Source organism: Cygnus atratus, chromosome Z (genome assembly GCF_013377495.2).
Source record: "Cygnus atratus isolate AKBS03 ecotype Queensland, Australia chromosome Z, CAtr_DNAZoo_HiC_assembly, whole genome shotgun sequence".
Classification (NCBI taxonomy): Eukaryota; Metazoa; Chordata; class Aves; order Anseriformes; family Anatidae; genus Cygnus; species Cygnus atratus.
In genome coordinates this window covers 8,892,371-8,907,805 of record NC_066396.1, presented here as the reverse complement: position 1 = coordinate 8,907,805, position 15,435 = coordinate 8,892,371, and the positions used below count along the sequence as shown (strand labels likewise).

Here is a 15,435-nt window from a genome sequence, read left to right as displayed (position 1 = left end):
GGCTTCCCTTCAGTTCACCATGACTTCTAGGAAATCAGCTGCCAGAAGCAGTCATTTTGAAGTCTGGCTTTTTCTTTAAGCTTTTATTAGCTTTTGAGATCTTCTGTCCTAAGAAACTCAACTTCCTTTAATAGGAACTTCTCTGCAGAAAGAGATTTGTTTCACTTATACCCTCAAAAGAAAGGTTTCTTTTAAAGTTATAAGCCTGATACCTTAAATTCCAGGGCACTGAGGTGATGAAGAAGATAAGATCACAGAGGTACACATCCAAACCAAGTTTATGCATGCCTGTGCTGTCACTTCCAATAATTTACTTAAGTCTCATTCTATTTTGTTTTGTTACCATGAGAAGCAGAGAGTGACTCAATATTTGTTATAATACGTATCAAACTCAACTAGGCCTTTGAAACCACACACCCATATATGTATATTTATACTTAAACATCACAGAACTTCCACCGAGAAACTAATAAGGGAGTTACAGGCACGTTTTAACAAGGCGAGGCCTACACAGTCACTGCCAGCCTCCGGTCCCCAGGTAACTGCGGAAGCCATTGGCCAGGCCAGCTGAGCTCGGCCAGCAGCCAAGGCCTCAGGAGATACTGCTCACTTCCTAAAAGCTTCACAAAAGTAAGAATAGGGAAATAAGACCCTGCAGTGCTCTACTTCCCCCAGTTCATCTGTGTTAGACAGGGGAAAGAAAGTATCACTGGGTCAATTGCAGTATCTTATATCAGAATGCACATCTTCTAACACCAAGAGGAGCAGCAGGAGCAGGTTAAGTTCTCCTGCCAACAAACCCACCAGCATTTTGGTACCGTCACCACTTAGAGTAATACTAGGCAGCCTCTTGGCTTTACAAGGCCATCGTTACTGCAACTCACGCACAGATTTACAGCTGCAACTGAACGAGCCTCGCACCAGCGAGCCTGGACACCGGTGGCTGTTTAGCCATGGCAACATGGGATTAGGCACGGGCTGCAAAACCAACTCATAAGCGGGGTCACTTCACAACTGGTATTAAATATCGAGCTGTCGCTACCAGACCACTGCGGTGCTTGAGACGGGTTGAATATGCCATTGCTGCAATGCAGACGTACTTAAATGCTATAAAATGATCTCAACAGTTTAATACTGCAAACCTTGGTTATTTGCCATGGTTGAAACAGTGTTAATGGAGAAAGCACCGAGCTTTCCTTTCACTGTACCTATTGATACAAAATTAACAAAATTAGAACAGGAAAAGACTTTATACTCTGCCTGAACCTCAAACTCTACACTGCTATCACATTAAGCTATGGTCAAACAATATTTTGGTGAATACATATAATGAAACTGCACTTATCAATACATTCAAAATTAAAGTGAAGAAGTCTTTAGCAATTAGAAACACCAGCTTTCTTTATAAAAGGAAAGGTACCTGCAGGTCAGTTGTGCTGTAGTTTTCTATTTAAAGTGCTTACTAAGTGTAGAATTTGGCTTTCTGCCCATGTGTTTTAAGCTCAGTGTTGTGGCATAGCCTGGGTAATTGCACTTCGGGTGACAAGCATAACAGAACTCAGAGGCATGTCAATAATACACTTTAAACCTTGTCTTAACTTACTAGAACCAAATCTTGCTCTGCAAACACACCAGGTCCACAAAGCAAAGCACCAGGCTGCTCCCCTGGCCGTGCTACAGAGCCGTGAGCTGTTTCACACCTCCACACTTGACACAAATCCTGTGTGCCGGTTTCACTATGCTGAGAGGCTTTATTTTGAACCTAATCTTCAAAGCACAGGAGAGAAGACCTGGGGTGGTTGTAGTAGAAGAGCACAGGAGCTGGAACAATTAAGACAGTACAAGACAGAAATCCCAGAGGTGGAAAACAAAAAAGCTGGGTAGCTGGGCTCTGAAATCAGTGCAGATCCCTCTGACATTTGAAGCAATGAGGCAGCCAAGGCATAGCTCTGCCTCCTCCAACACTCAGAAGTTTATCCAGATTAACTCCCGATACACTGTTTCTGAGAATTATTTGTGAAGTCTGCATAGCGTAAGTCTCCCCCAGCAAGCCTACATGCCCAGGCCTTGACGGCTTTCTCTTCAACACCAGGAATGTCCCCCTCCTCCCCCAGGTTAAGTTACACAACCCCAGCTTTATTTTTGCTCTTAGAGAATTGCTACAGCTGCCTCATGGACAAAGTCTGTGCAGAGGAGTGTGACTTGTCAGTACATCAGGATCTGTGCTGGGGCGCTTCAGAAGACTGCTCAGTTTTTTTTTTTTTAATTCTTTTTTTAAACCAGGAATAAGTAGAAGTTCTTATTCCAAAAATCCCTTTACTTTTGTGTTTAAGCAGCCTGAAAGCTATTTACTTGACAATTTCTTCAGCTATTCCAAATTTAAATACTGTACTTGTAAACATACAAGTTGAATTTGTCTTGGAAGAAAGCTTTCCCATGTGCTATTTATAAAAAGCAAAATGCTTTCTACCTACAGATTTAGTCAACTATGCTATTAAAAGATATAACCGTTTTATATAAAAATGCTAATTTATCCAGGATCATGCATACAAACCCATTACAGATAAGAGACTTGGTCCATATCCTATTCACTAAATTATACTGCCTCTTACTGTTGTCAAGGAACACTTTGGCCCTACCTTACAAAGCTATACAAACCCCCCACAATTCTATATAACTCTTCCAGTCCTAGCCCCACAGCCTTCAGAAGAGCACTTCTTAAGTCCTCTACAGATCTAAACTAACGCATTGTATCGGCTCTTTCATCCTGTTTGTGCAGTACCCACAGACTGTTCTCGACAAGTGCCATGCTTCACCCACACAAAAGGCCTAACAGAGGATGAATTCTGGACTGTGCATCTCTTTCACCCAGTCCGACATCAGATTGTTGCCATTCACATTCAGAGTTAAGTGTGACACAGCAGTATTTAATAGTTGTACTAAAAAAAGCTCCACAAAACAGGTACTGAACAAAGCCTGCTGGCTGCTACCTAGCAGAAGACAATGCTTGGTTGGCCATAAGAGCATCTAGTAACAGACACAAAGCCTTCCCAAAAGGAAGAAGCTCATCTCTCACAACCTTGTTATTTCAGGTTGGCATCTAATCATTGATCAACAAATTATGATCTAACCGTGGATTAACAGTAGGCTTTAGGCTCCGCCTAAATTTTCTCATCCTCAGTCTTACTGCATTACCACAGTTGCACAAGTAATGTATTGCAACCAAATAGTTTAACATAACTGAAGTCCTTTCCAATCATACGGATTCTTCTTCCCAGTGCCACATTTATGTTCTTCTGACATAAGATACATTCTTATACATATTTTATATATATAAAATATATAATATATATTTGTTTATACATATATATGTGCATATTTATACGGAGAGGTAAGTTAAAATTACAAAAATAAACGAAAATGCTGTCTACTCCAAGTTTGATCCAAGAAAGACAGTTATCTATTGTTCTTTCTAGAGTATAGAAGTCATTGATTTATACTCAAGTAAAGGAGAGAAAGAAAGGAAAACCCTAAAATTTATCAATACTCCCACCTATAAAATAATTCATGCTGATCAATACAGTTAGGAGGTCACAAATAAACCTGTGCATGCAGGAGTTCGAGATATAATCGATGCAGATTCCAACACCTGAAGAGTTTTGTCCTGTCCACCAACCTCCACTCAGAACTCTGCTAGATTTGCTAAAGTATAACACAGAGGTTCCCCCTAACATCACCAGCAAGCTTGTTTTTGTTTTAATAGCAGAAATTAGCCACCTTTGAAGTCTTGATTAGAGTAGGCAGGTCAAAAATACTTCACTGCTCGCTTGGAAATAGGTGAAAGTCATCCACGTTCTTAAAGCTGATAGCTGCAGAGGGAAAGATGAAACAGAACAAGGCTAGGACACCAGGAGCTCTAATCAGGTCACACGTGGTAGCCTTATGTCAGCTCTCAGTCATGCCCCGAAGTTCAGCCAGCCCAGCACAGGGAATGAGATGAAGGAGGAGGGAGACACTTGAGATGGGCCTGGATCCCCAAATACCCCAAGACAGATAAAAAAAAAAAAAGCCTGACAGCGTCATCGTGATAGGTCTTTTGTAGCCAAGCACACCTGGGTGCCTCTGCCATTGAACAGATCTGACATTAACACAGCTGACCTCACAGTACACAGCATTTCCTACCTGGACAGGACGGAAGATTTCAAGCATATGCCAAAAATTGTTGAGGAAATCCTTATGTGATGTTTCATGACTTCCCTGTCAGGCCTGAGAACAGGCAGTGCCATGCTTTGCGATGGTTACAAACAGCCCTTAGTCCAACCTGGCCTGCCCCAACACTCTGCAACATGCCTGCACCAGCCAGCTTAGCTGCAGTCTCTCTCCGTGGATGTTCCTATTAAGCAGCACAGCTTTGTGGACTGCCAGCATGCTACTGATTTGTCCCTTGAAGGCCAAATATGGTCCCCAGTTGAAAAGCCCCAGCAGAAGCATATTGCTCACAACACACAAATGAACCGAACATCTACATACTTAGTAGGCACCAGATAATCTTACAACTTGGATGAAAGTTCAGTTTGTCCAAGCTGAACATTAAGCAGGCTGCTTCAAATCAGTGAAATCCGAATATTACCTCTAACAGCACTAGAAGCCAGACTTACTCCATAACATCCAGAAGAAAGCAGCCAAGACCAGCAACCTATTGATCTCATCCCTTACCAGCAGTAGCCAATACAACTACAACCTCTTTCCAGCTGGAGAATAGCCAGATATACGTCCAAGACGCAAACTGTGCTGTTATTGCCACTTGAAATGGAGCTCCAGAGTGACTTTCTGCAATGACCCTGACTAGGCTGTTGTTTAGCTCCTGACGAGCCTACTCATAATCCTCTGAGGATCAAAACAAACTTCATTAATGAATTTTCAAAAACAATACAGCCCGTTTCGCAGTGTAAAAGCCAGACGTTCGGTCTTACTGAAGCCTATCTTACCTATCCAGCTTCCCCTAGTAGTGCCACTATCGCCATATTTCAGGCCAAAGGCAACCAAGCTTCTTCCACAGAAATGGTAGACTGCTCCCAGCAGGAAAAGAAAAAAAAATCAGTTACATTTCACAGAAAGCATATTAGTCAAATTCTGAAGCACATAAGCCTTCAGGTTTCTGGCAGCCATTGAAAAATGGAAATCATTCCATATGCTGGTCTCAAAGCTTTCATTTTTATATGCTTCATACAGCAATATAAAATGCCTGATTTCATTTAGAAGTTCACTAGTCTTTCATAAGGGAAGTGACAACAGGTCCTCTATAGAGGATTGTTTAAATATGACTAGGGTTGACTCAAGAAATAGTTACCTGACACTTACAGAATTATACAGGAGAAGAAACGTTACTGTCATTCACAGAATTTTAACACTTAAGCTTTCAAGAAGAGTTGAGCCTCAATGTCTTTTTTGCTTAGCATTTTGAACAACTTATGGCCACAATATGCTTTACTGCCAGAAAGCCATAAAAATTGGGTTAGGCAGATCCAGCAAAAGTGGCAGTATCACGAAGAACAGATAAGACTTCCTAACTTAACCAAGAAGCACCATGCACCTTCATCTGAAGCATTTAGGCATTTTGTTACTACATGAATGAAAAATTAGACAGGATTTAGATAATAGCTACAAGAGACCTCAAAGGTCCAGAAGAGATGTTAACCTCTCAAGTTATCCTGCTTAATGCACTACCAAAAGGCATTCAGCTACTAAGTGTGGGTACAGTTACTATTCTGCAAGAGAAATAATCAGGAGCACCAGCATGAAATTCAGTTTCCTTCAATACACTCTAAGAAGCTTTTTCTTTTAATAAAAGGTGAGTGCTTTTAGAGATAGTTATTCTAGCCAAGATAAGCAAGCACTCACACGCCAGTATAGTTTACATCCATGAATTGGAAGTGTAGGCCAGCGGACTTAACACGAGAACAAATGCACCTACACTGAACATGCTACAAGCTGCGGCTACGCCACTGCATGGCTCTGTTTTAACAAGGCCAAAGACTGTGCTGCAGAAGAGAATCTCACCTCAGCCTCTGCCAATTCTGACGGTGAAAGGTCTCCAGTTGTAGAAGAGTAAAAGAATAATGTTGAACCAAGAAATTTTGCATAGCAGGCATTTATCACCCAAGAATTGACCAGTTAAACACTGGTCTTTCCACTATGCCAATACCCTGCTGGCAAAGAGTTTTTCAACTTAACCTTTCCAAATATTTTGCTACAGTTAACATGAAAATGCACATTTTAAATTCTTGAACCAGGGTATGTATCTTAGCTAGGATAAAAGTTGCATGGTATCGCAAACATGTCTCCACTGCTATGATTTCAAAGTTGCATCTCTGCAGTAAGAGCCCATTACTTGGAGCTCTAAATGACTTGTATGATTTTAAGAGAACAAAATAGACCAGTGGGAATATCATGTCATGCTTTCACTACTAAGACCTTAAGGAGTAAGACAGCCTGCCTGCCAGCTCTCTTTGTTAATCACAATGATATCTGAAAGCATGATTCACTTACAATAGCCCCTGTATGATCCCCTTGCTCCCTGTGTGATATCCTCAACCAAAAAAAAAAAAAGTAAGTTTCAGAAAGTCCTGGTCACATTACAACTCAGAGATCCCAAAGTATCCTACTCATAACCCAATTCAGTAGCTTTACCATTTTGCCCCATTTTGGCCAAATCCTAATGCATTTCAATTATTTCAGAAAATTAGACAGGCTAGTTATTGCTGCTACTGCTGCTTCAGGGGAAGGCACACAAGGCCGCTGTTAGTACTGTTGAACTGGTCTGGTTGGACTGGACATTCCCAATAAGTAGCTACTGCTAAAGCTTCGTAAGATTAACAGCAATTCCTCTGACTGATATTGCTGGATAAAAATGAAGTACTAGAACTGTGGAAGCACCAAGCTAATTTTGTGAATACTCATATGTCTGTGCATGTACATCCAATCGCACACAGCCCAAATTATAAATAACAAAGCCTCCAGTCCATCCACAATACCGTCCGTCTGTAACTTGGTTATATTTCCAAATGTAAGTCAGCTACAATCAAGTTCAGCAGCAAACGTCCACCATTTAGTCCACACCATTCATTATCATGAATACCTGAGGACAGCCAAAAACCACACAGCCAAACTGCACGTCAAAAACACCTGAGTTAAGGTTCAACAAGCAGTTTTTTCTGGCATTTTCTACCTTCCAGATAAGAAATGAGTATCGTGCAGTAGACTTAAAATGCTACTAAAGAGGAGACACTCAGTGTGAATCTGTCTCCCTGTAAGACAGTGGTCAGTGTAAGTGTGACTTAGAAACAGCAAGGTAAGAACATGCTTGAGCTTTTGAGAAGTTACAGAAGTGGTCTCACAGACAGCCATTGCACGGTGTCACTGCATACTGGAGAACTTAAGGATTTAATAGCTGAACAAAAAATTAAGAACACCCTTTTAACACTATAAAATCAAAAACTTCCACTAATTCCCAGAATATTAACCAAACCTAAAACTACCTGTATGCTTTTAATTACTCCCTTGAACAGACTGGCAAGAACTTTTCAGAGGCACAGTTCTTTGAACTGCTATCCAAGAAAAAAAATCATGTTGTATTTTACCTTGTCTGAGGATCACTCTGTGTAAACTCATGGAAATAGAGCCAAACAATGGAAAAAAATTGCAAGCCAACAGTACTCAATCCTTCCAAGTGGAAAGCTTTCCATTTTCAGTCTAATGACAGAGGTGGACCGTGCCACAGCTTTTCCTCTTGCCATACAGCAGTGCCTAATTGCATGTAAGCTTGTATTTCCAGGTAGCAACAGATTGGCAAATCATTATCTGCCTTCAGAGCATACACAAGAATCCCACCTGGCTGAGAGAAGCCCTAGGGGAAGAACTAGAAGCTGGCTGCCATCATTACCTTGCCTGCTGCCTCCTGAGGAGAGGCAGCTGCCCTGAAGAAAGCAGTCTGGAGGGGTCTGTGTGGCCCACAGGTGTAGCCTGCCAAAAATCTACGTGCAAGAGCACAGCAAGAGTCAGTTAGGCATTTCTTAGGCATTTGAGCCAGAGATCGTAACTGTACTTAGTGTCAGTGAACCAGCATCAGGAGCAGCATCTTCCCTCCCTGCTTGCAGATGCCTTAGCTGTTCTTCCACTTCAGGGACCACCAGCTCCACACGGGAGCTCTTGAGACCTGCAGCAGCAGTTGCACATTCTGTTTGTGAGCAGTTCCATGCCCCTTAGTTGCAAACCTCTGCTTATTAGCATCAATGATACCTAAAGGCAACAAAAATTGAAAATTAAGTACACCAAGAGAAATTCTCTCGGAGCTCGCAATTCAGAGGCTTGTAGAAGTCAGCTTTTGTGCAGAGAGTACCACAGGATTTTTTTCTTGGCATCAAGCAATATTTTTGTGAAGTTAGAATTATGTAACTGGTAGAACATTTAAATGCTCAAGAAATTTCTATTTGCTTAATTTCAAGCTTTCTGGGCACTGACCTACAGTACCAAAATTTTAAACATGGTACTCATTCTTTCTATCAGACAAGTGGGAGAAAGTTCTATATTGATCTCCTGCTCTGAAAAAATTATTCCTATATATTGCAAATTGCTTTGAATTCAAGCAAATCCCTTGGAAGAAGCTGAGATCCAACAATACAGAACTCAGCACATGGTTAAAGACTTACAAAAAGCATGGAAAACAATGCCTCAGCCCCCAAATTACTTGAGAAAACTAAGCATAATGCTTGCTTTCCCCCCACACCAGCTTGTGTGTCAAGACTTGCTCATTCAAGTAGCAAAAATATCTTCTGAAATAAATTGCCTTAAGAAAAGAACTATCAAACAGCAACTCTAACAATAAAGCTAATTTTGCTTGTTTCCTTTCATGTTAGGTATACTCATTTTCATCTACCCAGCCCAAATCACCTCTGAAGAAGCTTTTAATATTGACTCTTGCTCTACATTAAACATGCCTCTCGACACAGCATACTTGGTCAAACTGTGCTTTTAGGCAGTGCTACGTGATTAATAGGAAATTTTACAAACAGAAACTTTGTTACCTGCACATTCACTGAAGGGTTTGCTCCCAGCCTAAGCAGAATACTATTCAACTGTGAAATGAGGACACTTGCATTTCTAAGAGACAAAAGTTGTGCTGCAAAGGTACAACTGCAGCAAACGTACAGAGCTTTAAGTAAGCCACCAGGAAGCATGTTCTAATAGTTCTGCTAGTGTCCTGAGAGCATCACTTTATTAAAACACTCAACAGTTTATCAGTCCCCAGGCTTTGAAGGCTCAAGCATTAAAGTATGACATTGATTTCAAAGCAGACTGAGGGACACATAACCCAGAGACCAACTGGCAACTGATATGGCAAAAGTTTTACCATACAAAAGCCTCAGCTACTGATATCTATCACAACTAGCACCTATCATCACCAGATTGCAGCTTTAATAACCTCTGTGGTACTACTTAAATGCAGCAGATGCTAAAAAAAAAAAAAGTGACTTGAGGTGGCACGAACAAACTGTTTACATGCAGTTCTGCAGACTACAGTGCAATCTGCTCCTCTACTACACAGCTATTGTCTGCAAAGCCAGAGAAACATATCCCCATAATTTCAAGAGCAATTCACAACTACTACATAGCTCAAGAGCCTGATACAGAGATCTGTTCCACCACACCATGTTCTCCCCTGCTGAAGAAACAACTCCATCTATGACCCTGGCAGGAAACATTTTATTCTGAGAAGTCTTCCCTTTGTCATTCAAAAAACCTCAACAGCTGAGTCAGCGGTGAGGAAATCAAACCTTAAACACCCAAGGTAGACCCACCTCTCTCCTTTAAGCAAGTTCTGAGTAAGTCAGGGACCAAAAATCAAGTTCACCTACTGCAATCAAGTACCTGTAGCCCAATACAATCGACTTAGGTCAGAATGCTAGCAGAAACTTTGGTCAAACTGACAGGCAACTCCATGGGGACAGGAACTGAGGGACGGACATTTGCTCTCATCCTGGGACCTCTTTGGAGGACTTAAGATCACTGACTATGTCCTACTGTTGTCTCCCCAGCAGGGAACGAGAGGTAACCGGTGCACAAGACAGTTCAACTCCTTCCTCGAGGGTGGTAATCTGGAATTCAAGCAAAAGGTTGCCCAAAATGTTATTCCCAGTCAGACTGGATAGCCACAGAAAGTCACTAGGTAAGCCAGAGAGTGATGGGGAGCAGACAGCCGTGTAGACACACTTGGACTCATGACACAGCCTCTGCTGCAGACATGCACCTTCAGCTAACTGCAAAATGGGGACATGAGGTTCAGGACTGCTCTGTCCCACACCAAGCTCCACGTGAAACAGTCATTTCCAAAAGCTACTGCCCTACTCCTCCAGCTGAGAGGTCCTGAGCTACAAAGACCTGCGGCAGAGCTAAGCAGGATAGAGTAGTCAATGATATAAGCTTAGCCAAGATCAGCTGCTAAAGTTTTCATAAGTTACTGGTTTTATTATGGCCTGCACTAAGCTATTGGTATTTTAAAAGCACTAAGCAGGGCATGTTTTCTGCTTAAATTTATCAAATGATACAGTTGCTGGATTAGCAACTGAAACCAGAGTCGGCTGAAATGTTAGACCAGCTTTGAACAGCAGTAACTCCTCTCAAAGAGGTGCAGAGAGGACACTTTGCTCATTTCAGTTTATTCAGCTAGTCCAACAATCCATAGAGAAAGGTCGTATTTCTCCAAGAATAAATGAGACGCCAAAAGCTGATGTTACCAGTTCTGAAAGCTTCATGACCATGAATCAAGCATTTGTATTCCCAATCAAGCATCGCTAACACTTTCTTTATTAAAGTCACTTTAAATGCAGGTTTTCCTCAAAATATTTACACTTAAGTTTAACCAAAAGATTTTGTATTTTTCTTCCAGTCCCTGCCCTCGAACTACACCTCAAGCAAACGGAAGAAGATGCCCAAATCCTCATTGCCATGAAATTCTACACAATTACACAATGTAACTTTTTATTTTTACTATTATTTCAAATTCTACTTACCTAATCTTAGAAAACTAAAAATATAGAACAGAATAAAGATAAAATATTTAAATTATCTTTAAGGTTTCTTGGCTTGATAAGTCAGATGCTGATCTGAAAGTAGCATTCATCTCAAATATATGAGTATGTCATGAAGTTAACCCCATCAAATAAAGTTTCAGTCTTACCAGTCTCATCTCTAAAATGTTCACTAAGCCAAGCCTAACATACCCTAAGGTTTGCCTTAAGGCCTCAATACAAAGAGGAGGCAGGAACTTCACGATCAGGACAACAGGAATCCTTCTCTCTTGGGAGAAAATTTGGGTCTAAAACTACTTTTTGAGGAACTGAGAATTTAGGATGCTACCAAAACAAAACAACCAGGCGTGGTTCCTCATAGAGAAGATATCAGGAACTCCATATGACAGGCTCAGGTCACACTGCCTAAGAGTAATTCTCTTCTGCAGACGGGACGGAGGCATCATGAGACCTCCCACTCTCAAACAGAAGAATTTAGAGGAGAGGCCCTAAAATTCAAGGGCACCAAACAGCAAAAAAGCCATCGCAGTCACAATTCTGGGGTAAGGTAACACCAACACTCACGCCAAGATCTGCACTTGCTAGAGGCACATCCTCAAATCATTCCACTGGCTGCTTCAGCTTTCTTTCCAAGAACAATTAAAAACGCATGGGCCAGGCGGCTCCTAAACCAAATGTTTTGACCCCTTCACAATGTCTCTGAAAAAACTGATGACTAATCCAAGTGCAGGAAGAGGTGGCCAGTCCATTCCGATGTACAAATGGCCCAGTTACCAATCCAAGACTGCAGGGACTTCCTGACAAAGTAATAATGGAGGTGAGTCTAAGAATATACATATCACACCTACATGAGTAAGCCAGCCAACTCATTACAAAAGGAAAGCCTCGTGCCAAAACCTTCCCTTCCTTCCAAACAATGAGGCCGAACTGAATGTGACTCAAATCCATTATTCCCCAAGCTACAGGTTATTTTGGTTTTGTGGGACAGAGTGCTTAAACCCTGGCCCAGAGAGGCCAAGAGGCACCAAAGATGCACGTTAGCCAAGCAAAGAGATCCTCCGAGCTTTTGTTCGGTTTGACAGAAGCCAAAGGGCTGGGTGGCAGGACAGGGAAGATTTTAAAGGTACCACTAGATCGATAACTCCTGGGAGATATGACCCAAAGGTGACATGGCCAGAGCCCAAGTGGCCATGAAGCGCAAAGAGAGATGCCCAGCACAACGCATCTTCTGCTTCACCAAAGCTTTTGTTTCTTTTAAGGAAAGTGTGCCGGCCTTCTTTAAGTCCTGTTCCTTTCGGGTGAGGAGGTGCCAGATTTCTTGCTTTCTGTATTTACAAGAGGGGAAATAACAACCACAAAAGTTTTTTTGGACTAACAGGAAGATTGAGAGGAATTGAAAGCGGTTATCTACCTTCACCCACGAAGCGCTGCCGTAGCCCTTTGAGGGCCGTCCTCTGAACTTTGGGGAGGGAAGGGCGGACAAACAGGGGGACAAAACCCCCCCACAGCCCAACGCACTGCGCTGCGGCACCACCAAGTCCCGACAAAAAAAAAACAGCCTGGCAGGCCGGCACCCCCACCTACCACCCCCCAAGGCTCCCCCCACGGGTGACCATGGCCGGGGGGGGCTCACCTCCCCACGGAGCCTCTGTTTTAACTAAAATACAGGGAGGGGGTTAAAAAATAATGGGATAAAAAGCAGAGAATAAAGGAAAACAAGGCCGGGAGGTTGCGTCTTCGCCCCCCAGCCTCACCCCAACCCCCCCAGGGGCGAGGCCCCGGGCCCCAAGGGCTCCCAGCGGCCGCCGGGGGGCGCGGCCCGGCCCCCCCTCCGAGGCCCGGCGGGGGGAGGCCGGGACCTGCCGGCGGCAACAAAGAGGCCGGGGCGGGCCGGGGGGGTGCCGGTGTCGGTGGTGCCGGAGGCCCCGCGGCCGGTCGGTCGGCGTACCTTGAAGTACCCCCCCTCGTAGAGGGTGTTGGGCGGCCCGAAGATCGCCACCTCCCAGTTGTAGAGGTCGGACTCGTCCACCAGGGTGATGCGGAAGCCCTCGACCGGCTCCTCCTGCAGCGACTTCAGCTCCAGCATCAGCGCCTTCTGCGAGCTGCTCATCTGCTGCTGGGCCATGGCGCGGCCCCCGCCGCCGCCGCCGACCGCCGCCTCCTCCCCGCCGCCGCCGGCCTCTGCCTCCTGCTGCTGCTGCTCCTCCTGCCCCTGCTGCTGCTGCTCCTCCTGCCCCTGCTGCTGCTGCTGCTGCCCCTGCCCCTGCTCCTGCTCCTGCTCCTGCTCCTGCTCCGCCGCTGCCGCCCCGCCGCCCCCCGCCCCGCCCCGCGCTGCCGGCCCCCGCCGCCGCCGCCGCCACTTCCTTTTGTGACGGCGCCCGCTCGACGCTGACCTCAGCGCGCCGCGACACGCCCACTGCCCCCTCGCGGCCACGCCCACACCCCCCCGTAGCCACGCCCCCTCGCCCTTGCTGCCACGCCCGCCCCCCTCCTGGCCGCCCCTTCCCTCTGCGCTCACGCCCCCTCTCCGTATGGCCCCGCCCCGCCCGCTGTAACCACGCCCCCGCCCTAGTTCTTAAAGGGACAGCACGCCCCTGATCTCACCCCTGCCCCCCCCCCCCCCCCATGTCCGCCATGTTCTCGGTGGTGGCTTCTGGAGGGAGGGGGGGAGGGAGGAGCAGGCAGCCGTGTCGGCGTGGGGGTGGGGAGGGAGCGGGCACAGCCATGTGTTCCCCAGTGCTGGTGGGCAAATGGTGCTGGGTGACGGCGGGAGCACCACCGGGATAGGGCAGGGTGGGTGCGGTGGGTGGCCACCGTCCTGGCATGGCTTCTCCAGGATGTCCTGGTCCGTGGTCCCTGGTGGAGCTGCTGTGCTGAAGGGCAGGGACATGGAGGCTGGTGGTCCGGAGGCCATTTTCCTATGGAGGCTGTTGGTGCACAGAGGCAATGGTCCAAACATGGAGGTGTTTTGGGGAGTGGCCAAGCCTGACCCAGCACCCCGTAGTGATCCCGAAACACCCAACGGTGACATCAAAACAGGCAGTGCTCCCATAGACATCAGTGCTGTTTTCACATAGCTCCACAGATGCACGAGGTGCCAGAGCCAGAACATCGTTGGGTTCCTTCCTCCCATCCACCCAAGGAGCAAAGACACCTGCAGGGGTAAGGCGGTGCCCACCACAGCTCCACACGTGGTACTGTGAACACAAAAGAAAGGTTAAGACCTCAGACGGTGCCTGCGAGCTCTTATTCCTTAGCAAGTCTTTATGGAATCAAAGAACAAAGCGATGATCCAGAAGGACAAACAGCACAGCACAACTGCAGATGGCACAAGTCTGGGTCTCGCTTCTGGAAGCGTTAGTGCATGCACCTGCCTGTCAGCATATGGGGCCACTCAGCTGCTTGCAGCGTGCCTGGCACAGACACATGTGTGAGCTGGAAGTCTTTCCTCGGCCAAGACGGGAGAAATAATGAGGAGGTAACAGGGCACCGACAGGGAAAAGTCGATGCGTATTACCTGTTACGGAATTAAAGTGGTTCTAACGGGGATCATTTTAATAGCTAAATGCTATGATGAGTTCTGAATTATTTGTAATGTCCCCCAAAACGTCAGACTTACTAGAAGGATATTTCTGCTCTCTGTGTACTTGCGGTCAAATAAAAACTGTGGATGAATGAAAGTAAAAATCATATAATGCCTTGAAGTACATCTATGGCATTGGATTACATGGAGTCTAGGTATGAAATGGTAAAGGACCTTGAGAGGCTGCAATATAGAGAGAGATTGAGGAGTGTTTACTTTAGAGATGAGATTAATTGAAAAGATCAAAGCAGTCATAGGCACCAAGAACAACGGGGCACTCAACAGGGACTGTCCAGAAAGTGGGAACTGAAAACGGGGAACAGTTACTTCACTGGACCGTGGGACTCAGTGCTGCAGGATGTAACTCTGTCCAGGACTAGGTCCTTAATCCATTTCTGCTAGGCATTGCTTTCATCATTCTGCACGTGGCAGAGCTACTTCACCTCGTGGTGGCCCAAGCTCCTTGGACAAACAACCTGGAGAAGCTGTGCCTCATCATCCCTTCACCCCTGTGTAGCTTACCCCTCTGCCTTTCCTCCACCAAGGGTACAGGCCCTTGCAACATCCCATCTCACCCTGGAAACTGTCCCCGCCAGGACTGGCACAGGTTTGCAGAAAGCTGTTTAATTCTGCTCTCACGCCTTCAGCCTGTGGGCTGGACGTCTGGATCATGAACACTTCCACATTGCTTGCATGGTTGAGAAACTGCTTGTTGGAGGAGCTCTGCAGAGGTCAGGCTGTGTCGTGCTGGGGATATTTTCTGCC

The 15,435-nt window shown here is 45.3% G+C and overlaps 1 protein-coding gene across 1 annotated transcript in view; it reads right to left on the bottom strand.

Moving 5' to 3' along the window:
• The window catches only part of UBE2R2 (ubiquitin conjugating enzyme E2 R2), a 51,445-nt gene extending 38,090 nt beyond the window's left edge, over positions 1–13,355 (bottom strand). The window contains exon 1 of the mRNA XM_035565936.2: positions 13,036–13,355. Coding sequence (XP_035421829.1) covers positions 13,036–13,212 — 177 coding nt within the window. The 5' untranslated portion in view covers positions 13,213–13,355. The remainder of the gene's footprint in view (positions 1–13,035) is intronic.
• Positions 13,356–15,435: the final 2,080 nt, after the last annotated feature.